This window comes from Macaca thibetana, chromosome 1 (assembly GCF_024542745.1).
Source record: "Macaca thibetana thibetana isolate TM-01 chromosome 1, ASM2454274v1, whole genome shotgun sequence".
Lineage (NCBI taxonomy): Eukaryota > Metazoa > Chordata > Mammalia > Primates > Cercopithecidae > Macaca > Macaca thibetana.
Genome location: NC_065578.1, coordinates 188,984,947 through 189,011,739, shown reverse-complemented (window position 1 = coordinate 189,011,739; position 26,793 = coordinate 188,984,947). Strand labels below are relative to the sequence as shown.

General features: G+C 36.5%; 2 protein-coding genes across 7 annotated transcripts in view; both read left to right on the top strand.

The window, feature by feature from the left end:
• The window catches only part of CACYBP (calcyclin binding protein), a 753,822-nt gene that overhangs the window by 3,890 nt on the left and 723,139 nt on the right, over positions 1-26,793 (top strand). The gene's annotated exons all lie outside the window — the stretch shown is intronic.
• RABGAP1L (RAB GTPase activating protein 1 like) overlaps positions 1-26,793 on the top strand; it is a 790,617-nt gene that overhangs the window by 56,651 nt on the left and 707,173 nt on the right. For 4 of the 6 annotated variants that reach the window (XM_050767059.1, XM_050767046.1, XM_050767066.1 and 1 more), the window contains exons 2-4: positions 13,388-13,558; positions 15,586-15,778; positions 25,137-25,347. In XM_050767059.1, the coding sequence (XP_050623016.1) occupies positions 13,421-13,558; positions 15,586-15,778; positions 25,137-25,347 (542 nt within the window). In that variant the 5' untranslated portion in view covers positions 13,388-13,420. The remainder of the gene's footprint in view (positions 1-13,387; positions 13,559-15,585; positions 15,779-25,136; positions 25,348-26,793) is intronic. The other 2 variants (XM_050767055.1, XM_050767069.1) reach the window with 1 other exon arrangement.

Genomic DNA, 26,793 nt, shown 5'->3' with positions numbered 1-26,793 from the left:
CTTTTCTCTCTCACTGCATATTGTCATTCTTCATTGAGGAAAAACATGGCTGGTCACTAGATTTTTGAAATTCTAAGATTTCAAAAATCTTAGAAATTGGATTAATTGATCCAGCTTTGATTCATTTATTTGGCTGTGGGTTGATATTTTTATAAAAGCTATGTAGTTTAAGTAGAGAGAGGGCTTATTCGCAGAATAAGATGTTTGAGAATTATTGTTGGGTGGATAAAAATAGGTATCCATTAAAGTAATGTGAATTAATAAAGTTTTTTTGTGCTGTTTTCAGGGCTAGAGACATACTTGTGTACATGCATACATATTGGTTTGGTTCTTGCTTGGGAACTAGAGTAGTGGATAGACTGTTTAGTAAACAAAAGTCATGGTAGTTTTTTCCTGGATTGGCTCAGTTTTTCAAAGCACAGAAGAATTTTGGTTGGCAAATGTTGTGCTATAAAGTATTTGTCCATTTTCTTAGTGTAAGTTAAGAATAGTTCCCTTTCTATTTTTGTAATGGATCTCCTACAGTCATTCTAATTCTTATGCCTAATAGTCTTTGCAGCCTATCGAATTTTGACTCACCCTTGTATTTTTAGGTTTCTATTTTAGCTCAGGAGCCACTTGAAAATGAGTAGGCACAAACACGTGATCTGAAAGCAAGAAGGAGGCTAACCACATTTGGCACTGAAGGAAATTAGATCACGTGCACTGTGATTGCATAGTGTCGAATATGTTCAGTTATTTTGGGAAGAAAATAGCTTTCAGTTAGACATTGCTGAATATTGTTGTACTATTTCTTGTATATGTGAAAATTGTAGTTTTAGGCGTCCAAGTGAGGTGTTAATTTAGATGTCATTATTTCTCGTTTAGCAAAAATGATGTGGCATCAAAGTAAGAATTATAAGCTATTTCACTTGGTAGAATTTTTGTAGTTGTGGGGGAGAAGTGTGTCTTTAAGTGATTTAATTTAATCTAAATATTTATTGAGCTCCTTTGACTTTAGAAGGGGATGGACAAAAGAAACCAAACACACATACGTACCAGATTTTCTATAATGCTGATAAGCTTCTGTTCCTTATTTCCATATATCTTTAAAATGCCCTGAAAATGAAAATATTTATGCTTATATTTGCATTATTTTTTGCGTCTGAAGAAACGTAAAAACCTTTTGTCAGATTTTATATTCTGATTTTTAGATTGCAACAGGACAATCTTTTAACTAAGTGCATTTTAAAGCAGTTTTGTGTTTGTACAGTGTTCTGTAGTACATGCTGCATTGAAATGGATGTATTAATCTGAAATTCACTAAAACAGTGAGCTTCATATTATTTAAAAGACCTCTGAGAATATTCCAGCTGTTGAAATAATAGCAGTTTGCCATACATAAAGACAAAGTTAACATTTTGTTATGGCACACTTCTGCGTAATAGTAGACTTAGTAAATTATATTTTGAAAGGACGTTTTGGAATGTAGGTCAGGAACTGACTGGATTCTTCTAGAAATCACATAGCGTGAGAATCTTGAGTCAAGTCAGTACTTGACTTTAGAACTCGTGCAATCCAACTTCCTACCTGATGCTGGAGTCCATCTTGCTATCCCAAATAATTCATTTGGTTATTAAAGAAGTATTTATTGAGCCCATAGTGTGTGTAGACACTGTCCTGGGGATGTGTTGGCTAAAATAAAAATAGACTTGATCCCTGCCCATGTGCAGATGGGTCTTTTTTAGAAGGCTATTAATTATTGTTGATTCAATTTCTTTCAAAATATAGGGGTATTCAAGTTATCTGTGTTTCCTGGTGTGAATTTTGGTACTTTGTGTCTTTTAAGGAACGTGTCTCCTTCATCTCAGTGGCCAAATTTGTGGACAAAGAGTCTAACTTGTAGTTGAGTGTTCAGTGCTCAATCAGTCTCAGCAAGTTATTTTTTGAATCAAAGTACTTAAGTTGGGAAGAATTGACAATTTAACAACTTTGAATTTTCTAATCCATGAACACTGAATATCTCTACATTTATTAGATCTGCTTTAATTTCCTTCCTCAGTGTTTTTTAGATTTCTCCTTGCAGACCCTATACATATTTTGTTAGATTTATACCTAAGTATTTCATTTTTCCGCTTGCTCTTGTAAATGATACTGCTTTTCTAACTTTCAAATTCCTGTTGTCCATTGTATGTAGGGAGAATAGTGACTTTTGTATATTTACCTTGTATCCTCCAACCTTACTATACTTGGCTTATTAGTTCTGATGGTTTCTTTTTTCTCTTTTTGAATCTTTAGAGGTTTTCCACATTGACAATCATGTAATCTGTAAATAAAGACAGTTTGATTTCTTTCTCTCCAATCTGTATACGTTTTATTTCTTCCAATCTTAGGGTGAAAGTGTCTGGTTCATGATTATTAAGTGTGATGTTTTGTAAATTTCTTTATCAGAGGAAATTCCCCTCAATTGCTAGTTTACCGAGAGGTTTTTTTTCTTTTTTTTTAAAATTATGAATGGATGTTGGATTTTGTCAAATGCATTTCATTTGACAAGATTATGATTTTTCTTTAGCCTATTGATATGTATGATGACATTGATTGGTTTTTGAATGTTGAGCCAGTCTTTTGTACCTGGTATATAATTCTTTTAATACATTGTTGGATATGGTTTTCTAATATTTTGTTAAGAATTTTTGTAAATGTCATTATAGATATTGATGGATAGTTTTTTTTTTTCTTGTAATCTGGTTTTGGTATTAGAGCAATGCTGGTCTCACAAAATGAGTTAGAAAGTGTAACCTCTGCTTCTATATTCTGGAGGATATTGTGGAAAATTGATGTTATTTCTTCTTTAAATGTTTGGTGGAGTTTACCAGTGAAGTCATCTTTGGTGTTTCCTTTAAAAATATAGGGCTATTCAGTTTATCAGCTTGGCCATAGTAGGATAGAACAGCAGTCCCCAACCTTTTTGGCACAAGGGACCAGTTTTGTGGAAGATGGTTGTCCACGGAATGGGGGTGGGAGATGAGATGGTTTCAGGATGAAAGTGTTGTACCTCAAATTATCAGGCATTAGTTAGATTCTTATAAGGAGCACTCAACTTGGATCCCTCACATGCGCGGTTCACAGTAGGGTTCACACTCCTGTGAGAATCTAATGCCACTGCTGATTGGACGTGAGGTAGAGCTTAGCCAATAATAATACTCACTCACGCACTGCTTACCTCCTGCTGTGTGGCCCGGTTCCTAACAGGCTTAGGACCAGTATCAGTCTGTGGCCTGGAGCTTGAGGATGAGGTAGAGCACAAAGTGGAGTCTTTGGGTCCCCATTTACAGGCCTTGGCTCTTAGATGATATTTCTGGACCTGCCCTGGACCAGAGGTGAGCCCTCTGCCCTGAGGAATGCGTTCCAGGCCAGCCAGCATTCACCAGAAACTGACTGAAGAGCCCTTGGGCCTTAAGGGAACATTGGCAGTAGCCTGGAAATATACCCAATGGGCCTGTGTTGTGGGTGGCCACGGGATAAGGCTCCTCTGCCTGTGGAAACGGTAGAGATGAGTGGGAAGAACTGTATCTTGTGGTTTGAGTGCCAGCCCAGCTGTAGCATAGTAGAATACTAGGTAGACCTCTAGGTTTTGCAACTCCAGTCCCTGGCTCCCAGATGACACCTCTGGACCCACCTGGGGCCTAGGGGAACTTGCTGCCCTGAGGGGAAGGACACAAACCTGGCTGGCTTTGCTACCTGTTGATTATAGAGCATCAGGGCTTTGAGCTGCTATAGGGGGTAGCCAGGTTGTGCTTACAGCAGGCCTTTGGTGAGACACAGTGCTGTACTGACTTTAGGTTTGACTCAGTGCAGTCTCAGTGGTGGTGAAATAGGGGTCTTGTATCACTCTGTCCTCAGCCCCAGGTGGCACAAAACAGAGAGAGAGATTCCATTGGTTTGGGAGAAAGTAAGTAAAGAGAACAAGAGTCTCTGCCTGGTAATCAAGAGAATTCTCCCAGATCTCTTATCCAAGACCATCAAGGCTATACCTTTGTGAGTCTGCAAGAGCTACAGTGTTACTGGGTTTGGATGGAGTGCCCCCAATGCAGATACGGCTTAGATCACGACACCCAAGTCCTTTTGATTGCTAGGAAAGCCTTCCCAAGAAGGATGGGTACAAACAAGCCCAGACTGAGAAGACTACAATAGATACCTAACTCTTCAATGCCCAGACACAGATGAACATCCATAAGCATCAATACAATCCAGGAAAACATGACCTGACCAAAGCAACTAAATAAGGCACCCGGGACTAATTCTGGAGAAACTGAGATACGTAATGTTTCAGACAGATAATTCAAAATAGCTGTTTTGAGGAAGTTCAAAGAAATTCAAGAAAACACAGAGAAGGAATTCAGAATTCTATCAGATATATTGAACACAGATTTAAATAATTAAAAAGAATCAAGCAGAAATTTTGGAATTGAAAAATACTGTTGACACACTGAAGAATGTGTTGGAGGCTTTTAATAGCAGAATTGATCAAGCCAAAGGAAGAATTTGTGAACTTGAAGACAGGCCATTTGAAAATACACAGAGGAGGCCGGGCGTGTTGGCTCACGCCTGTAATCCCAGCACTTTGGGAGGCTGAGGCGCGTAGATCACCTGAGGTACGGTGTTCGAGACCAGCCTGGCCAACCTGGGGAAACTCCATCTCTACTAAAAATACAAATATGAGCCGGGCTTGGTCGCGGGTACCTGTAATCCCAGCTACATGGGAGGCTGAGTAACACGAATCACTTGAACCCGTGAGGCAGACATTGTAGTGAGCCGAGATCGTGCTACTGCACTCCTGCCTGGGTGACAAGAGTGAGACTCCATCTCAAAAAAAAAAAAAAAAAAAAATACGCAGAGGAGACAAAAGAAAAACAAAACAAAAACAATGAAGCATGCCTACTGGATCTAGAACATAGCCTCAGAAGGGCAAATTTAAGAGTTCTTGGCCTTAAAGAGGAGATAGAGAAAGATACGGGTAGAAAGTTGATTCAAAGGGGTAATAACAGAGAACTTACCAAATCTACAGAAAGGTATCAATATCCAAGTACAAGAAGGTTATAGAACACCAAGCAGATTTAAAGGAAGATGACGTCTGCCTCAAGACATTTAATAATCAAACTTCCAAAGGTCAAGGATAAAGAAAGGATCCTAAAAGCAGCAAGAGAGTTCCATTGTGTCTGGCAGCAGACTTTTCAGTGGAAACCTTATATACCAGAAGAGAGAAGCAGGACATGTTTAAAGTGCTGAAGGAAAAACTTTTCCTCTAGAATAGTATGTTTAGTGAAAATATCCTTTAAACATGAAGGAGAAATAAAGACTTTCTCAGACAAAGAAAAGCTGAGGGATTTCATGAACACCAGACCTGTCCTATAAGAAATGCTAAAGGGAATACTTCAACCAGAAAGAAAAGAACATTAATGAGCAATAAGAAATTACCTGAAGGTACAAAACTCACTGGTAATAGTAAATTTACAGAAAAAGACAGAGTATGATAACAGTAACTGTGATGTGTAAACTACTCTTGTCCTAAGTCGAAAGAACAACTTTTCAAGACATAGATAATCCAAAAAGATATAAATAGAGACAAGAAAAGATTAAGCAGGGGATGAAGTTAGGGTGTAGTGTCTTTCTTAGTTTTCTTCTTGCTTGTTTGCTTGCTTATGCAAAGTGTTGTTATCAGCTTAAAATAATGGGTTACAAGATAGTATTTGCAAGCCTCATTGTAACTTTAAATCTAAAAACATACAATAAGCACAAAAAAAATGAAAAGCAAGAAATTAAATCATACCATCATAGAAAATCACCTTGACTAAAAGGATGACAGAAAGGAAAGAAGGAAGCAAATACCATAAAACAACCAGAAAACAAGTAACAAAGTTGCAGGACTAAGTCCTTATTAGCACTAACAATGAATGTAAATGGACTAAACTCTCCAGTGAAAAGATACAGAGTAGTGACTGAATGTACAAAAAAAACCCAAGACCCACTGATGTGTTGCCTACATGAAACATATTTTATCTGTAAAGACACACATAGACTGAAAATAAAAGGATGGAAAAAAGATATTCCATGCCAATGGAAACCAAAAAGGAGCAGGAATAGCTATACTTCTGTCAGACAAAATAGATTTTAAGACAAAAACTATTAGAAGAGACAAAGAAGATCACTATATAATGATTGAAAGGTCAGTTCAGCAAGAGGGTATAATGATTGTACATATATATGCACCTAACCCTGGAGCACCCAGATATATAAAGCAGATATTATTAGAGCTAAAGAGAGGGATAGACCCAAATACAATAACAGCTGGAAACTTTAACACGTCACTTTCAACATTGAACAGATCTTCCAGTCAAAAAATCAATAAAGAGTAATCCGACTTAATGTGTCTTATAGATCAAATGAACCTCATAGATGTTTATAGAACATTTAATCCAATGGCTGACGAATACATATTTTTTTCCTTAGTACATGGATTATTCTCAAGGATAGACCATATCTTAGGTCACAAAACAAGTTTTAAAACATTAAAAAAATGAGATAATATCAAGCATTGTCTCTGACGACAACAGAATGAAACTATTAGGTTGGTGCAAAAGGAATTGCAGTCTTTGTCGTTAAAAAGGCAATTACATTTGCATCAACCTAATAGAAATCAGTAACGAGGAATTTTAGAAACTATACAAACACATGGAAATTAAATAACATGCTCCTGAACGACCAGTGCTTCAATGAAGAAATTAAGGAGGAAATTGAAAAATTAATTGAAACAAATGATAATGGAAACAGAAGATAGCAAAATATATACGATACAGCTAAAGCAGTACTAAGAGGGAAATTTATTACTATAAGTGCCTACATCAAAAAAGAAGAAAAACTTCAAGTAAGCAACCTAACAATACATCTTAAAGAACTAGAAAAGCAAGAGCAAACCAAACCCAAAATTAGTAGAAGAAAAGAAATAATAAAGATCAGGGCAGAAATAAATGAATTTGACACAAAGAAAGCAATATAATAGATCAACAAAACTAAAAGCTGGTGGTTTGAAAAGTTAATCAAAATTGACAAACCCTTAGCCAGACTAGGAGAAAAAGAGAGATCCAAATAAATAAAATCAGAGATGAAAAAGGAGGCATTACAGTTGATATTGCAGAAATTCAAAGGATCATTAGTGGTTACTATGAGCAACTATATGCCAATAAATGGGAGAACCTAGAAGAAATGGCTAAATGCCTAGACACATACAATCTGTTAAGATTGAACCATGAAGAAATCCAAAACCTCAACAGACCAATAAGTAATGAGATTGAAGCTGTAATGAAAAGTGTCCTAGCAAAAAAAGCCTGGAACCTGATGACTTCACTGGTGAACTTTCCCAAATGTTTAGAGAACTAATCAAATATATTTAAACTATTCCAGCCGGGCATGGTGGCTCACACCTGTAATCCCAGCACTTTGGGAGGCTGAGGTGGGTGGATGACCTGAGGTCAGGAGTTCAAGACCAGCTTGGCCAACATGGTGAAACCCTGTCTCTACTAAAAATACAAAAATTAACCAGACATGGTGGTGCATGCCTGTAGTCCCAGCTACTCTGTAGGCTGAGGCAGTATAATCACTTGAACCTGGGAGGTGGAGGTTGCAGTGAGCCGAGATTGTGCCACTGCACTCTAGCCTGAGCGACAGAGTAAGACTTATTCAAACTATTCTAAAAAATAGAGGAGAAGAGAGTATTTTCAAAGTCATTCTAAGAGGCTAGTATTACGCTCATACCCAACCAAAGACACATCAAAAACAAACAAACAAACAACTGTAGGCTAATATCTTTGATGAATATTGATGCAAAAATCCTCAAAAAAAGGTTTCCAAACAAAACACAGTAACACATTAGAAAGATCAAATTGATCACAATCAGCGGGATTTATCCCAGGGATGCAAGTATGCTTCAACAGACGTGTATCAGTTGGTGTGATACATCATATCAACAGAATGAAGGATGAAAACCATATGAGGATTTCAGTTGATGATACAAAAGCATTTGAAAACCTTCAACATCCCTTCATGATAAAAACCCTTAAAAACTGGGTAAGGAAGAAATATACTTCAACATAATAAAAGCCATATATGAGAGACCCATCACTAATATCATACTGAAGGAGGAAAAGCTGAAAACCTTTTCTCTGATATTGATAACACAATAAGGATGCATACTTTCACTGCTTTTGTTTTCAGCATGTATTGGAAGTCCTACCTAGAGCAATCAGACAAGAGAAAGCAATAAAGGACATACAAATTGGAAAGGAAAATGTCAGATTATCCTTGTTTGCAGATGATATGGTCTTATATTTGTAAAAACCTAAAGACTCCACCAAAAAACTGTTAGAACTGATAAACAGATTTATTAAGGTTGCAGGATAAAAAATCAACATACAAAAGTCAGTAGCATTTCTATATGCCAACAGTGAAAAATATGAAATCGAAACCAAGAAAGTAATCCCATTTACAGTAGCTACAAATAAGATAAAATACCTGGGAATAAACCAAAGAAGTGAAAGACCTCCACAATGAAAACCATAAAACATGGATGTAAGAAATCAGAGAAGACACAAAATTGGAAAGATATTTCATGTTCATGGGTTGGAAGAACCAATATTGTTAAAATGCCCATACTTACCCAAAGCAATCTACAGATTAAATGTAATCCATATCAAAATACCAATGACATTCTTCACAGAAATAGAAAAAACAGTCCTGAAACTTATATGAAACTACAAAAGACCCAGAATAGCCAAAGCTAGCCCAAGCAAAAGAACAAAACTGCATCTATCACATTATTTGCTTTTAAATTATGCTACATAGCTATAATAACCAAAACAGCAAAAAACAGTACTAGCAAGAAACACATAGACCAGTGGAACAGAGTAGGGAACCCAGAGATATATCTGTACATCTATGGTGAACTCAGTTTTGACTAAGCTGCTAAGAACATACACTGGGGAAAGCACAGTCTGTTCAGTAAATGGTGCTGGGAAAAATGAATATCCATATACAGAAGGATGAAACCGGACCCCTGTATTTCATCATATACAAAAACGAAATTAAAATACATTGAAGACTCCAATATAAGACCTCAAACTATGAAGCTACTAAGAGAAATTATTGGGAAACTCTCCAGGACGTTAGACTGGGCAAAGATTTATTGAGTGATACCCTAAAAGCGTAGGCAAAAAAAGCAAAAATGGACAAATGATATCACATCAAGTTAAAAAGATGTCTGCACAACAAAGAAAATAACAAAGTGAAGAGACAACCTACAGAATGGGAGAAAATATTTTCAAACTACCCATCTGACAAGGGATTAATAACCAGAATATACAAGGAGCTCAAACAACTCTATAAGGAAAAAGTCTAATCTAATTAAAAATCTAATTTAGATTGGGCACAGTGGCTCATGTGTGTACTCCTGGCACTTTGGGAGGCCAAGGCGGGTAGATCACCTGGGGTCAGGAGTTCGAGACCAGCCTGGCCAACATAGTGAAACCTTGTCTCTACTAATAATACAAAAATTAGCTGGGTGTGGTGGTGCACACCTGTAATCCCAGCTACTCGGGAGGCTGAGGCAGGAGAATTGCGTGAACTGGGGAGGTGGAGGTTACAGTGAGCTGACATTGCGCCATGGTACTCCAGCCTGGGTGACAAGAGCGAAACTCCATCTCCAAAAATAATAATAATAATAATAATAATAATAAAATATAATTTAAAAATGGACAATAGCTTTGAATAGACATTTCTCAAAAGAAGATATACAGATGGCAGAAAGTCATATGAAAAGGTGCTTAGCAACATTGATCATCAGAGAAATGTAAATCAAAACTACAATGAGATATCATCTCATCCCAGGTAAATTGGTTTTTATTCAAAAGTCAGGCATTAACAAATGCTAGTGAGGATGTGGAGAAAAGGAAACCCTGGTACACTGTCGGTGGGAATATGAATTAGTACAGGCACTATGGAGAACAGTTTGGATGTTCCTTAGAAATCTAAAAATTGAGCTGTCACATGATTCAGCAATCCCACTGCTAGGTATATACTCCGAAGAAGAGATATCTGCACTCCCTTGTTTATTGCAGCACTACTCACAGCAGCCAAGATTTGGAAGCAACGTAAGTGTCCATGAACAGATAAATAAAGAAAATGTTGTGTACTATTCAGCCATAAGGAAGGAGATCCCGTCATTTTGCAGCAACATAGATGAAAGCAGATGTCATTATGTTAAGTGAAATAAGCCAGGCACAGAAAGACAAAGTTCATACGTTCTCACTTACTTCTGATTGCCAAAAAGTGGAATAATTGAACTCACATAGATAGAGAATAAAACAGTGATTACCAGAAGATGAGAAGGGTAGTGGGAAGGTGGGATGGGTAAGGGACATGGGGATGGTTAATAGGTATGAAAAAATAATTAGAAAGAATGAATAAAACTAGTATCTGCTAGCACAACAGGGTGAATGTGGTCAAAATTAATTTAATTGGACATTTAAAAATAAGAGAATAATTGAATTGTTTCTAACACAAAGGATAAATGCTTGAGGTGATGGATACGCCATTTACCCTGATGTGATTATTACGCATTTCATGCCTGTATAAAAATATGTCATATAACATATTAGTATATACACATGTACCCACAAAAATTAAAAATAAAGGAGTAAAAGAAATCGATTTTTAAATAATTTTATACTGCATATAACCCATGTACAAGTAGCGCCATTACCTTATAACAGGATATTTCCAATTCCTCTTTCTCCCTCCCTTTTTTTTTTTTTTTTTGCCATTTCTGTCATGTTTTTTTATCCATGTGGTATAATCATCCAATATATTGTTAACCCTTCCTTTTATCACTAGATCCACGTTTTTGACCTATATAATTTTCTTTGTGTCTGAAGAACCACTTTTAATCTTTCTTTCAAGTCAGGTGTGCTGGCAGTGATTTTTCTTGGTTTTTGCTTGTGTTAGAACTTGCTGTGATTAAGGAATTATAATGAGAAAGTGATGGGGCAAGGGTGTATTGGGCCTTGTATGTCTTGGGAAGAAGTCTGAATTTTATTTAAATTTTAGTGAAAAGGTTTTGGTCTGGAGTTTTCATATATTCTAATTTATTTTTCAATAAATAAATAAATAAATAGGTGGCTTTGTGAACAGTGACATAGATTGAGGGAAGAAGACTGGAAGTAGAAGATGGGTTAGGAGGCTTTTATAGTAGATAAGAGCATTGTTTGGACTAGAGTGGTAGTAGTGGTAGACAGAAAAATGGATAGATGTGAGGCTTATTTTGGAAGTGGGTCTGACATGACTTGCTGATGTGAGGAGTAAAGAAGTGGAGGTGAAGATGATATCCAGGTTTCTTGTTCAAGTAACTTTGTAGAAGATGGTGCTGTTATTTACTGAAATGGTAAATCAGGACTGGAAACAATTTTGGAGGAGACATTAGGAATTCCATTTTGGTCATGTTTCATTTAAGATACTGATAAGACTTCCACGTGGAAATATCAAGTAGAGAGGTGGATTTCAGGGCAGGAATTTAGAGAAGACATTTGAGTTGGGGTAGAAGTTTGGAAGACTGTTAGCCTATAGATGGTATTTTCATCCATGACAATGAGAGACATTACTTAGAGTGTGTGAGAAGGGAAAAGGTCAGGATCTGAACTCAGGGAATTGCCAACATTTAGAAATCAGGTAGAGGAGCAGCAACCTGAGAAGGACTTGAAGGATTAACCAAAGAAAGACATCTGGAATATGTGGTGTTTTGGCAGTTAAGGATTCATTGTGCAGTCTGAAAGAGTAAAGACATGGCTTGTAACACATTCTGCATTTTTAGAAACATAATATACAAAGTGAGAAAAAACCTTTAGAGGACAGATGAATGTTGCTGGAAGGATTTTAAAAAGAAAGGGTGTTAACATGCATAACAGAAATAAATGATGGCTAGCTAATTACACTGGTCCAGGAGTATGGTTATTATTTTGATATTCTTAAATTTTTGATTTTTTGTAACGTTGGAACGTAATTACTTTTTAAAAGATACACATGTAACTTGAAGCTGGAATCAGTCTTTTTATTGCCAAGAGTAATGGTGTTAGTGTCACCTAATGGCCAAATGGAATATTGCAACTGTATTTATAGGCTATAATGAAAAAGGTAACCTAATTAGAACTAGAAAAATAACATTTCTGGGAGGATTTTAGGCATGGATCAGTAGACTTACTATGGTTTACAAGGTCCTGTGTTCTTTAGCCCTAGCCTGCTTGTTCTGTCCCTCTATCACATTACTTATTTGGTCACTGAGCAGATTGTGTAATAGGGTTCTTTTTTGTCTTTCAGTTTTAGGCTCAGATATTTTCCTCTCAGAGAGCTTTTTCCTACCACCTTAGTTTGTCCCTATACTTCCCACAGCTACTGTTTGTCACATTAACATGTGTATTTTTTGCATAGCCTTTAGAGTGACTTGGAATCACCATTTGCTCAGTTTCTTGTTTTCTCACTAGTATGTAAGCACCAGAAGTGCAGGCTACTTGTCTTCCTTATTCACTTTGTAACCTCAGGGCTGAGTTGTGTCTGTTATATAGTATATATCTTCAGTTGAACTTAGTTGTGTGAGTACATGAACTTCTGGGTATGATAGTGAGTGTTCTTTCTATGCTGTAGAGATCTGTCGAGAAAACAGAATTACACTGTCTTTGATTACTGAAACATTATTTGCTATGTGAATGCAATATAGAAGCTTTTTTCTTTTTCTTTTTGTTGTTAATAAGTGATAATGTGTCAGGAAAGAGAAGCTATATGTCTTAGGATGTTTAATTCTGTATTAGTCAACTTTAGTTACTCAGAAAAAATATTTGCAGGTACAATATTCGGTCTTGAGGAGATAAGTTTTTTTTTTTTTTAAGTATTTAGATTTAATTAGTATAGCAGTGTCAGTGAATATGGTTTTGTGTCTGTGCATGCATTTGTAGGTATTTCTAGTATCGTTTAATTATTTCCTCTATTAAAAAGAAAACAGTATTTCTGAGAGAAATGAGAGAGTGTGTGTCAAGTAAACAGTGACAAATCTGGTTGAGATATGAACTGGTTGTGTAAATTTTTAGATAACAATGTGACTCTATTAGTCTGGAAACTTAGGATGAAGAGCAAGTACATTTCCAAGTGGCTCAGTCCAAGAAAGTAGCTTTCCTAACTTTGAGATAATTATCTAGCCAGTAGGATTCTTCACATGAACCATTTTTAAAGCTTTATTAGTTCATGTTTTTAATTAGTTCATGTTTTTAATCAGAAGGGTTTTTTTTTTTTTAAATCCCTTTCGTTTTTCCAGGTGGATGTGGGAAGAGAAGTTTGTAGAACTGAGATGGAGGTCAGAGCTTCATTACAGAAGGTTAGTGGATCATCTGATTCTGTGGCTACAATGAACAGTGAAGAATTTGTTTTGGTTCCTCAGTATGCAGATGATAATTCTACAAAACATGAAGAAAAACCTCAACTGAAGGTATTTTTTTCTTTTCTACATATGGTATAATTTTTAACAAAAAAAAAAAAAAATATATATATATATATATATATATATTTGAAACTTACCTCAGGAGATGTGTGAAATCCAAAAGTTTTTCTCAAGTGCTGACTTTCAGAATAAAATCAACGTTTGATTTATCCAGACCCTAATTATTTGGTTTGTATATTTTAAAAAGTTCTTGCTTTTGGTTATTTACCTTTTAATTTGGAATTTTAGGGGGAAGAATAAAAGAGGAAAAAGAAGAGAAAGGATTTTTTGCTGAATTAGACATAATGGTTAAAATTTACATTACTTTATCTGGATGTTTTTGTTTCTCTTACTGCTGGGTTTCAGAAGTTAATGAAATGTTTTGCTTTCATTTGAGAGACTTTTTTTTCTTCATGATTTTTATGTTTTAAATCAGCTGGTAATGTTCCATTGTGTGATTTAACAGTCGACTTGTCTGAATGTTTTTAAAGCATATCTTATATTTTTAGCTTTCGAGTTTTTATTTAGATATAGTCCCTTTTCTTTTTCACTTTTGTGTTACACTTTCTTTTTTTTTTTTTTGAGATGGAGTCTCACTCTGTGGCCCAGGCTGGAGTGCAGTGGCCGGATCTCAGCTCACTGCAAGCTCCGCCTCCCGGGTTCACGCCGTTCTCCTGCCTCAGCCTCCCAAGTAGCTGGGCCTACAGGCGCCCGCCACCTCGCCCGGCTAGTTTTTTGTATTTTTTAGTAGAGACGGGGTTTCACCGTGTTAGCCAGGATGGTCTCGATCTCCTGACCTCGTGATCCACCCGTTTCGGCCTCCCAAAGTGCTGGGATTACAGGCTTGAGCCGCCCTGCCCGGCCTTGTGTTACACTTTCTAAGTCAAAGAAAAGGAAGCAAACAAACTCAGTTATATAGGCTTGAAGATGGTATAACTATCCTCTAGAAACAGGAATAGGAAAAGTAGTTAAAAGTGCTATGTATTATTTATGACTTTTATTTAGTGTTAACTATGGCATCAAAGGTGTATTAGTATATCAGTCTAATAAAATATATTCTGAAAATGAGATTACTAAATGTTTATGTTAAGAATATATTGTTTTATAATTTTATTTAACTAATCAATGACTTTATTTTTAGATACCTGTATTTTAGCATTGTTTAAGACATCATTTATTTGCTTAGGCTTTGTGTCTCACCTGCCTTTGAGAAAACTGTCAGTCAACTTAAGTGTAAGGAAATTAGCAGGATTCATCTTGGGGGCTAGCAAACAATTGGTAAAGAAATAGAAATATGGTTATGCTATGCTAACAAGAAATATAACCTTTTAAATAATATTCATAATAGATCCTATTTAAATTTACCTATTTTTTCCTTTAGACATGTAAATTTAAGGTTATCTGATTTTTAGGATGTGTTCCTAAAAAAGAAAAAGAAAAAGAAGGGCCAGGCATAGTGGCTCATAGCCTGTACTCCCAGCATTTTGGGAGGCCAAGGTGGGCGGATTGCTTGAGGTAAGGAGTTCAAGACCAGCCTGGCCAATGTGGTGAAATCCTGTCTCTACAAAAAATACAAAAATTAGCTGGGTGTGGTTGTGCACACCTGTAGTCCCATCTACTTGAGAGGCTGATACATCAGAATCGCTTGAACCCAGGAGACGTAGTTTGCAGTGAGCCGAGATTGCACCACTGCATTCCAGCCTGGGTGACAGAGTGAGACTCTGTCTTTAAAAAGAAAGGGAAAAAAAGATAAATACATCTCTGTAAATAGGATCTTATATTATATAAAATGTAGTTGGAAACTGCCTTAAGTGTTTTATAAAGAATCCTTTTGTGAAACTAATAATCTTCCTCTAATTTAGTTTTATAATCTGGATTTTAATGTATTATATATGTGAAACAACTTCTTAGTGTTTTAGTAACCATATTTAAATATTTAGATTGTTTTAATTTCTTCTAGAAATGAAATATTTTCATAAAATTTAGCTTCAAAACTATAATAGAATTGAAATAGAATTATCTTGCTCTGTCTGTAGATAGTTTCTAATGGTGATGAACAATTGGAAAAAGCCATGGAAGAGATTCTGAGAGATTCCGAGAAAAGGCAAAGCGGTCTTCTTGTTGATTGTCAAAGTTCCAGTGAGATTTCAGACCATTCATTTGGAGATATTCCAGCCAACCAAACAAATAAGCCATCTCTTCAGTTAATTTTGGATCCGTCTAACACAGGTACTGTATTGAATTCTTAGAAACTGTTGAAGAAATGGTATAAAGTAATGGTGAAAATTTTAAGATGAAAATCAGAAAAAATTATTAGCTTTTTTCAAGCTTTCAGTTCTCGTTGAGAGTTTCCACTTCGGTGGTCTTATGTTTCTGCCTGTATCTCTGCCTATAAAAACCAGGTCTTAATGTTCTTTGGGAATAAAGACTATGTCTGGGTCCTCATTTTACACTCAGTACTTCATGCATGGTAGGTCATTAACAAGATACTTATTGAACAAGTGAGTAAATACTTGGGCATCACAGAATAGTATAATGGAGATAGTCTTTCATATGATGTGCCTTCTTACTCAGTTTCACTAGATTTATTTAAAGTTATATTTAGTAAAACTCTAAGTAAAATATATCAATTCCAACAGTGTATTAAATAATACATATATCTATGAATAATTAGGATTTGTACTTTGAATACTAGCTAATAAGTCAAGATGCTTTTGGGTGCAAAAATAAATAAAACCAAAACCAGCTCCAACTTCAGCTGGCTTAAACACCACAGGTATAGTTTGATCTAGGCTCTGATGGTGTTTTTTGGTATACTACTCAGCTGTGATCTCTAGGTTACCTTTCTCCTTAGCTGGTTACAAAGTAGCTACCAGCAGAAACTGGTAGGTAAGGGAAACTGGTAGGTAAGGTGGCCTGTTTATGCCTGGTGGCAAACAGAAAGTCTTCATTCTTTTACTGATTTTTAAAATTTCTCTGGTGTCAGGGTCTCATTCTGTCATCCAGGCTGAAGTGCTGTGATGCCGTTCAGCCTCCTAAGTAGCTGCGATGGCAGGCATGTACCACCATGCCTAGCTAATTTTTTTTTTTTTTGTAGTGGTGGGGTTTTGCCATGTTGACCAGGCTGTTCTTGAACTCCTGGCTTCAGGCAATCTGCCCACCTCAGCCTCCCAAAGTGTTGGGATTATCGATGCAAGCCACTGCACCCATCCCTGGCCTATTTTACTGATTAAATAAAAGTTCTGAGTTTCACTCTGATTGGACCAGTGAAACCATTTTCTAGTGGTGAGGGAAATGACATGAACTGGTAGCCATAGGCCTGGGTTACATTCAAACCTCTAAATAAGTCACTGTGACAGAGGGGATGGGATTATCCTAATTGGCTTAGGGAACTCATGATTCATTTCTGAACCAAATGAACCTTGGTACATGGTAAGTATAGGTGTAGCCAAACTGTTACACAATAGGGCTATGATGCATTTGTGTAGGGAATGTAATCACAGTGCTTTCCATGGCAAGGATGATAAAGCATTAGAAAAATCTTTCACTGTGGTTTACCACATAAAGTAGTGAAGAGCGAAAAAGTATCAATAGATAAAGAACAAGCACTGGATACAATTTAAAATCCATTTTATGTATATGCACATGTAAAGTTCTTGGAAAACTTAGAGGGAAACTTGCTTAACCAAGTATCTATCAAAGTCTTACGTTTTATGCTGAAATTTAAAATCCATTACCATCAAGATATATTGAAACAGGAACAGTTAGGGCATGATAGTTATCACCATAGCTCTTTGACATTGTATTAAAGAATCCAGACAATGCAAGATGACAGGAAAAAGAAATGAAGTGTCATTAGAAAAAAAGTGAAAACATTCTCATGATTGGTAAAGTATTTAAGAAAGGGAATGGATAAGCTATTAGATTTAAAGACTTTTTGCCAGGCATGGTGGCTCACGCCTGTAATCCCAGCACTTTGGGAGGGTAAGGTGGGCAGATCACTTGAGGTCAGGATTTTGAGACCAGTCTGGTCAACATGGCAAAACCCCGTCTCTATTCAAAATACAAAAATGGCTGGGCGGGGTGGCTCAAGCCTGTAATCCCAGCACTTTGGGAGGCCAAGGTGGGCAGATCATGAGATCAGGAGTTAAAGACCAGTCTGGCCAAGACAGTGAAACCCCGTCTCTACTAAAAATACAAAAATTAGCTGGGTGTTGTGGCATGTGCCTGTAGTCCCAGTTACTCGGGAGGCTGAGGCGGAAGAATCGCTTGAACCTGGGAGGCGGAGGTGGCAGTGAGCTGAGACTGCACCATTGCACTGCAGCCTGGGTAACAGTGATACTCTGTCTAAAAAAAAAAGAAAAAATTAGCAGGGCGTGGTGGTGAACGCTTGAAATCCCAGCTGCTCAGGAGGCTGAGACAGGAAAATCACTTGAACCCAACAGGTGGAGGTTGCAGTGAACTGAGATCATGCCACTGCACTCCAACCTGGGCAACAGAGTGAGACTCCGTCTCAAAAAAAAAAAAGATTTAACGACTTTTAGGAAGGTTAGCAGCAACAGTAGAAAATAAAAATGCCATTCATAATACCAACAAAAATAACAGGTATCAAGGAAGAAACTAAAATTTATGTAAAATTTTAATAAAGAAAATTATAAAATATTATTGAAGGAAATGAACACCTGAATGAATGGGGAGAGATGCCATATTGATTGCTAGGAGTCAACCTTGAAAAGATGTAACTTATCTCTAAATTAGCCTGTAACTTGGGTGGGAATTTCAAATTTTCAGTTATTTTTATAAACTAATTCTGAAATATATCTGGACAAGTAGAGGTACACAGGAAGAAAATTTTTAAAAAGAACGTTATGTATTAAGATAGACTACAGAGTTACAGTGATTAAACCAATGTGGTATTGCTTTGTTATAGAAGTAAATCACTAGAACAGGGTACCAGAAACAAACCTATGTATATAAAGGATTTCAGTACATGACAGAATCCGCTTCACATATCACTGGAGGAAATGGTAACTATGGAGGAAATGGTAACTATGCAGTAAATGGTGTTAGAACAATTGCATCTTTGAGTGGAATAAAATAAAATTAATTTCCTTAGTTGTACATAAAAATTATTTTTAGTGAATAAAATATTTAAATGTGAAAAATAAGCCTGTAAGAAGGAAAAATGGAGTGTATTTTTGTGATTGTCAGGGTAGGAAAAGCCAAATCAGAAAAGGAAAAGATAGATGCATATCATTATAGAAAAATTTAAGTTTGGACTGGGCATGGTGGCTCACACCTGTAATACCAGCACTTTGGGAGGCCAGGGTGGGTGGATTACTTGAGGTCAGGAGTTCAAGACCAGCCTGGTCAACATGGTGAGACCCCTGTATCTACTAAAATACAAAAATTAGCCAGGCATGGTGGTGCCTGCATGCCTGTAATCCCAGCTACTTGGGAGGCTGAGGCAGGAGAATCGTTTGAACCCAGGAGGCAGAGGTTGCAGTGAGCTGAGATCACACCACTGCACTCCAGCCTGGTCAACAGAGTGAGACTCCATCTCAAAAAAAAAAATTTAAATCTGAGTGCAAAAGACCATTCAGGTTATCTGTTTCTTCTTGAGTGTACTTTGGTGTTTTCATCTTTCAAGGAATTGGTCAATTTCACCTAAGTATGGGGAAAGAGTTGTTTCTCTGTTACAGAGTAATATTTTCTTATTATCCTTTTAATGTCTGCAGGATATGTATTAATATCCTCTCATTCCTGATACTGACATATGTATTACATTTACATACATTGAAAAACCTACCAGTCTAATATATTTTGCTTTCAACAGCCATACATATATTTCCTTGAGCACTTTAAAAATGCTTTTCCAATGTCTTCTCATCTCCATTGTTTCTGACAAGGAATCTGAAGTGATTTTAATCAGTGTTTTCCTATTTGTAATGTGTTATTTTTCTTTGCTTTTAGTACTTTTATTTCATCGTTTTCTTTTCAGCAGTTTGATTATCTGTGAGTGGTTTTCTTTGAGTTTATCTTTTTTTTTGGATCACTGAGATTCTTGAATCTGTAACTTTATATCTTTAACCAAATTTGGGAAATTTTCACCCATTATTTGTTGGTAATTGTTTTGTTTCTACACGAATCTCTTTCTCTTCTGGAACTCAATAGACAAAAATGGTAGACATTTCCATACTGTTTTTACAATTCCTTGGCTCTTTTCATTGTTTTCCCTATGTTCAAGCTCACTGACTCTTTACTTTGTTAATCTCCATTCTGCTATTGAGATCTCTTCTGATGAATTTTTAATTTTAGATATTGTATTTTTCTGTTTTAAAATTTACATTGGTTTTTTAAAGTTTTTTTGTTTATCTGTTGATAGTTTTAATATTTTTATTCATTACAAGTGTTTTCACGTTTATTTTATGGAGTATTATTATATCAATTTTAAAGTGTTTGATGATTTCAGCATTGGGACATCTTGGGATTGATCTGTGAATTATTTTTTCACTTGAGAATAGGTCACCCTTTTGTGTTTTTTTGTTTGTTGAGTAATTGGCTTGTTCCCCAGATTTTTTGAATATTATATTTCTTGTTAAAATCCTCTGAAGAATGTTGACTTTTTTTTTTTTTTTTTAAAGCAGACATTCCACCTGGTTGTGTCCAGACTGCAAGATCTGTCTTGCTTTCTGGTTCCGAAGTATTTTCAATTCTCAAAACCTTTGCTGTGCTTCTTCAGTCTGTTCCACATGCATACACAGTTAGTTTACACACAGAATTAGGTGTAAACTTCTTCAGCTCTCTCCTCTCTGAGATTTCCCCACACTCCTTGGGCCCATTTTCCTTCTACCCCTCTGTAGAAAGACAGGTTTCTTTCTTAGAGTTTTTGCTGCTTTGTGCTGTTGTGCAGAATCTCATGTCTGGAGCTAACTTTAGGACAAAGTGGTGAGAGAAACGAGAGGAAAAAATAATAAGAGATTTTCTTTTCCATTTTTGGGTTATAGGGGCCTCTTTGCTTCAGTATTTCAGCCTTTGAGACACTTCTTTTCCTCCAGGTTGTAGATGCTTACAGTACTACCGCCACTACCAGCATTTCAGGTAGTTCTGTGGTTGGGGCTAGCGGTAGAACTGGGAGAGAAAACAAAACAGAAACAAGTCATGATTTCTCAGATACTCTCTAGTTTGCAGGGACTTCTTTTTCTGTTATTTGGCCAGAAAGATTGGATTTCTTTGTTTTGTTGCTCACTGCTGTTCTGCAACTCAGGCCACCCTTAGATCAAAGCTGGGAGGTGATGATGAGAAAAATGGAAAACTCACCACCGTAACAGAGGTTCAGGTTTTTACTTTCCTCTCCAATCTGGCTGTTCCTGTTTACTTTTTAAAAAGAGGCTGGATGTGGTGGCTCACGCCTATAATCCCAGCGCTTTGGGAAGCCAAAGTGGGCAGATCACTTGAGCTCAGGAGCTCAAGACCAGCCTGTGCAACATAGCAAAACCCCATCTCAATGAAAAAAGAAGGAAAGAGTCCTCAGGTAGTTGCTTTTTATATTCTGTCAAGAGTTTTCAGTTACAATCTGTGGGAGAGATAAATTATAACAGTGGGAGAGAGAGATTATAACAGATTATAACAGACTTATCACTTCAATTTGACTGGTCCAATTCAATCATCTTGAGTCTGATTTTGCTTCAGCTATTTTGAAGTTCTGCTATTAAGGGCACAGTCACTTAGAATTTTTGTGTTTTCTTAATGAATTGACCGTTTTAGCATTGTGAAATATCCCTTTTCTTTTTGTTAAAATTCCTTGTCCTGAAGTCTAGTTTTTCTTATGTTAATATAGCCACTTTTGGTTTCTTATAATTAGTGTTTACATGGTATATATTTTTGTTTTTCCTTTTTTTTAAAAAAAATTTCACCTATTTTTATCTTTAAAGAGTGTTTATCATAGATACCTTTTGAAAATCCAGTTTGATAATCTCTGTCTTTTAGTTGGGTTTACACTAGGGTAAGTAAACTACTATCTGTGGGCCAGATTCCACTTCTTACTTGTTTATGGTGTGGTTTGCAAAGTAAAAATGGTTTTTACATGTTTAAATGGCTGAAATATATCAAAAGGAGAATAATACTGTGACATATGATACTTATATGAAATTCAAATTTTAGTATTCATAATTAAGTTTTAAATTTTGTTAAAAAATCTGTGGAGGGTTGTTTTCTCACTTGTATAAATACTTGCATAATATTGTAGATTTTGTCTCTTGGCCCACAAAACCTAAAATATTTATCATATGACCCTTTACAGAAAAAGCTGACCGTTAACTTTTTTTTTTTTTTTGAAATGGAGTTTCATTCTTGCTGCCTAGGCTGGAGTGCAATAGCACGATCTCAGCTCACTGCAACCTCCACCTCCTGGGTTCAAGCAATTCTCCTGCCTCAGCCTCCCGGGTAGCTGGAACTACAGGTGCACGCCACCACACCCAGCTTATATATATATATTTTTTTTTAGTAGAGATGGGGTTTTGCTATGTTGGCGAGGATGGTCTCGATCTCTTGACCTCATGATCTGCCCGCCTTGGCCTCCCAAAGTGCTGGGATTACAGGCATGCGCCACTGCGCCCAGCTGACCATTTACTTTTGTTGTAATTTTTAATATATTTGGATCTAAGTGTACTTACTGTCTTGCTGTTTGTTTTCTCTTTGTCTCTTCTGTTTTTGTTTTTCCCCCTCCTTTCCTGCCTTCTAGATTATTTTTAATGTTCTGTTTTATCTCCATCATTGGCACATTAGCTATATAATTTTGTTTTATTATTTTAGTAGTTGCTTTGGAGTTTATAACCCAACTCTAACTCATGTACATTCTAATACTATCATAACACTTCATGTACATTGTAAGAATCTTTTGTTACCTTCTAGATTTTATGCTTCTGCTCTCATTCCTTTCACTAATACATAGGTTACAAATTCTACAAAATACTTGCATAGGTTGGAGTGCAATGGCAGGATCTCTGCTCACTGCAACCTCCACCTCCTGGGTGTTTTTCTTTTTGGCTTTAAATAGTCTGTTATATTTTGAAGAAATTAAAGAGCAAGGAATATGTCTTTTTCTCATATTTAACTTCTTGTGCTCTTCAGTTTTCTCTGTATCATTTTCCTGTAGCCCAAGGAACTTCCTTTAACATTCTTCTTCTGCAATTTAGAAACTGCTGTTATATCCACCTGGGGAATATTTTACTTCAGATCTTATATTTTTTCAGCTCTAGAATTTCTTTTGGTTCTTTTTTATGTCTTTCATTTTTCTTCTTATTTTGTTAGATGTTTATCTTTAAATCCTTGATCATATTTATAATAGTCGTTTTATAGGCCTTATCTGCCAATTCTATCATTTGTTATTTTTGGTTCAGTTTCTGTACCGTTTTATATTTGGGATATATAGAGTCATGAATCTTGGTTTACACAGATTTGTAAAATACCTCTTCAAACAACTTCTTTTTGGCCTCCTCTTTTCTCTTTTTTTAAATATTATTTTTATTGTTTCTCCCTAGTTCCCATTCATCTTATATTTTTTATTTTTTTAAGACTCTAGTTACACACTATGTTAGATCACTTGAACTACTTAATCACCCAGGCTCATCAGTCTTATTGTTGCTGCATAAGTGCTTGTTACATTAAGAAAAGTATGTAATAACCTACATGTATATAATAATCTAATACAAAATAATTTAAACATATTAAAATGTATTTGTAGGTTTTTATTTATCCCTTTTGAAATACATTGTAATGAACTGACTGAAACAGGGAGAGAAACATGTTTCAGTGGTTGAAGAATATGGTAGATGAAGTAGTTCATTTTGAATGGCTTTAGTTCCTTAACAAAAAAGTCAGTGGTGAAGTTGCATATTTTAGTATAATATTTAGGAGCTGCAGTGGGGGAATTTGAAATGACTTCTGTGAATTATTTATTAAAATCCTATCCTACAAGAGGAATCCTGGTAATGGCAGTCTGAAAATTCTGCAAGGACCTAGTTCAAGTGATACATTTATGCTTAATTTTGTGCAGCATGAATGTAGGTAACAAAGGGGAAGCCAAGCAGAATGTGGATTTTGGGTAGGGGCATGAAGGGAGAATGTTATACTACCTGGTATACGCAGATGGATGCTCTCTAACCACAATTGGACCTTGGCTGCCTGCTGTTGTTAGAATAAAATGAACAGTTTTTTTTTTTTTTTTTTTTTTTAAAGAATTTCATTATGATGGGGATGGAATTGGTTGAAGCAATCATAGATTCATTCTTCAAAAATAATTATTTTGAGAAAAAAAAAATTCCACTGGAACACTTAACATAGTTCATAGAAGCCAGCAAACCCGGAGTGAGGGAAGTAAGGAGCTTGACATTTGTTGTTGGTATGAGATGTAACATTTTAACATAGCTTTTTTTTTGCTTAGGAAGTTAGGCTGCTTAATAAATGTGGTGCAGTGAAGGATCTTTACAGTCAAGAGAAACTTTTAACTGATTTACTTTTGTTTAGTCCTCATTATTTTGGGGCTGATTCCCACTATCTTTAGTGTAGTTTTTTTCTCCTTATTGTTCTATATCACTTGTTAACCAAAAAGTGGCAGGTCTCAATCTGTAGAGGTTTACTTAGTCAAGAGTTTAGTATGTACCTGGGAAAAACATAGGTCACAGGAGTAACTGTGACCTGTGCTTTTCTAGAGGGGTTTTGGGAACTTCAGCGTTTAGAGGGGAAAGTGCAATAACAAGTTAAAAAAGAGGGAAAGGTAGGCGGTAAGGCAAATGGTTGCTTTCTTATGAGGCTTTGACTAGCCTCAATAAATCTACATTTTACATGTGAAAAGAAGTAGAGGAAAAAGCCAGTTACACATTCATCTTAGTGTAAGTGAAGGGATGATTTCTGGTCTTGTCCTGTGTCTGTGAAGATAAGCTGATAATTGAAATTGTCAGGATGAGATTTGACAGAACTCAGCTTTAGAGCTAGTTTATAGGGAGGATACATATTTTAAAAGATTTAGGGGCTCACAAGGAATTTCCTTGTGAGTAATCTGTGAGGGAAGCCATCTGGGGAGATATGTGCCCTTCTATCGTTGTGGGAACCTGGCATATGGATGAGGCTATGACACAGGGTTGTGAATTTACAGCTATCTGGGAACAAAAAGAAGGCACTATTGTGTGACTCGGTTCCCAAGCTTATCTTTTGCTTTGGCATAGTGAGTTTGGAGACCAGAGGTTCTGTTTTCTTTTACATACTTGTAGTCTATATTTTTGATTTTTTTAAATATAAAGCTTAAATTTTTTCTCTCATCTGAAGAACTTATAGCTAAGTAAGATAATATTTTGAGAGACTTGAAAGTATGAAATGGCTGACTCTGGAACTCTGACATAAGATTTAGGATTATAAAATCCTAGAATCCTAGATTTTAAATCCTAAAATGTTAAAATATAAAAGAAATGAAAATACAGAGACCTATATTTTATTTGAAATATTTCATTTCTTTTTGGGCATTGGCAAGATTATAATGATGGTGGAGTTTTGCATTGACTTTTGAGTGTTTCTTTTTTTGTTTCTTCAGAAATTTGTACACCCAGACCATCTTCTCCAGGTGGACTACCTGAAGAAGATAGTGTTTTATTTAATAAACTGACCTACTTAGGATGTATGAAGGTTTCTTCCCCACGTAATGAAGTAGAGGCTTTACGGGCAATGGCAACCATGAAATCTTCCAGTCAGTACCCCTTTCCTGTTACCCTGTATGTACCAAATGTTCCAGAAGGTTCTGTGAGGTAAGCTCTAATTTTTTTTTTTTTTCTCTAGACACGTATTAAGTCTTTTGGGTAGTGGCAAAGATGTTACAGCATCATCAGGTGTAGGACTTGCTGTGAACTCACTGTAGACATGCAAAGTAAACATGTTTAGGCTTAAGACTGTGTTCACTGTTTGAAAGGGGGCATTTGAACAATTGTATTAGTCTATTCTTGCACTGCAATAAAGAAATATCTGAGATTGGATAATTGATCAAGAGAAAAGGTTTAACTGGCTCTTGGTTCTGCAGGCTATAAAGGAAACATGATGCTGGCCATCTGCTCAGCTTCTGGGAGGGAGGCCTCAGGAGGGGAGGCCTCAGGAAACTTACTATCATGGCAGAAGTCAAGGGGAAGCAGAATCGTCTTATATGGCAGGAGCAGGAGCAAGAGAGAGGGGGGAGGTGCCACACACTTTTAAACAACCAGGTTTCATGAGAACTCAACTATCATGAGAACAGCACTGAGGGGATGGCTAAACCATTCATAAGAAACTGCCCCCATGATCCAGTCACCTTTCACCAGGCACCACCTCCAACACTGGCGATTACAATTTGACATGAGATTTGGATGGGGCTGCAGATCCAAGCCCATATCAACAATTACGCCTAGAATATTATAAATAGAAATAAAACTGTAAAAATACTTGTAATGTACATTTCTCTATCCTGAATGAGCATAAAAATCTGCCTTCAGCTTGTCAAGTAATAGTGGTTGAAAGAAACTGGAGTGAGCCATAGATTTTAAGTTACTTACATTAGACTGGAAAGAAGCAAAATGACTTTTTCCTCTTATGCTTAAATAGGAATAATACATTATGTCAGCTGAACCTTTAGTTTCTTTAAATGTAACTCAGGGCCGGGTGTGGTGGCTCATACCTGTAATCCCAGCACTTTGGGAGGCTGAGGCGGATGAATCACTTGAGGTCAGGAGTTCGAGACCAGCCTGGGCAAAAAATTACAAAAATTCGCCAGGTGTGGTGGCGCATGCCTGTAATCCCAGCTAATTAGGAGGCTGAGGCAGGGGAATTCGCTCAAACTCGGGAGATGGAGGTTGCAGTGAGCGGAGATCACGCCACTGCACTCCAGCCTGGGTGACAGAGATCCCATCTCAATTAAAAAAAAAAAAGTCAGACAATGTTATTCTCCTACATTCAGTCTTTGCCTCAGTCACACTTGTGGTTATATTTGAAATCCTTATCATGGTTAGCCACTGTTGACCTATTGCTCCAACTTGTTCTTCCCTTCCTCCTCCTCCTTCCTTCCTTTCTTCTTAGCCTGTTTGTGCTGCTATAACAAACTGCCATAGACTGGTGGTTTACATACAACAGATAATTATTTTTCACAGTTCTTGTGGTTGGGAGTTCCTAGATCAAAGCTCCAGCATATTTGGTGTCTGGTGAGGGCCTGCTTCCTGGTTCATGTGTTC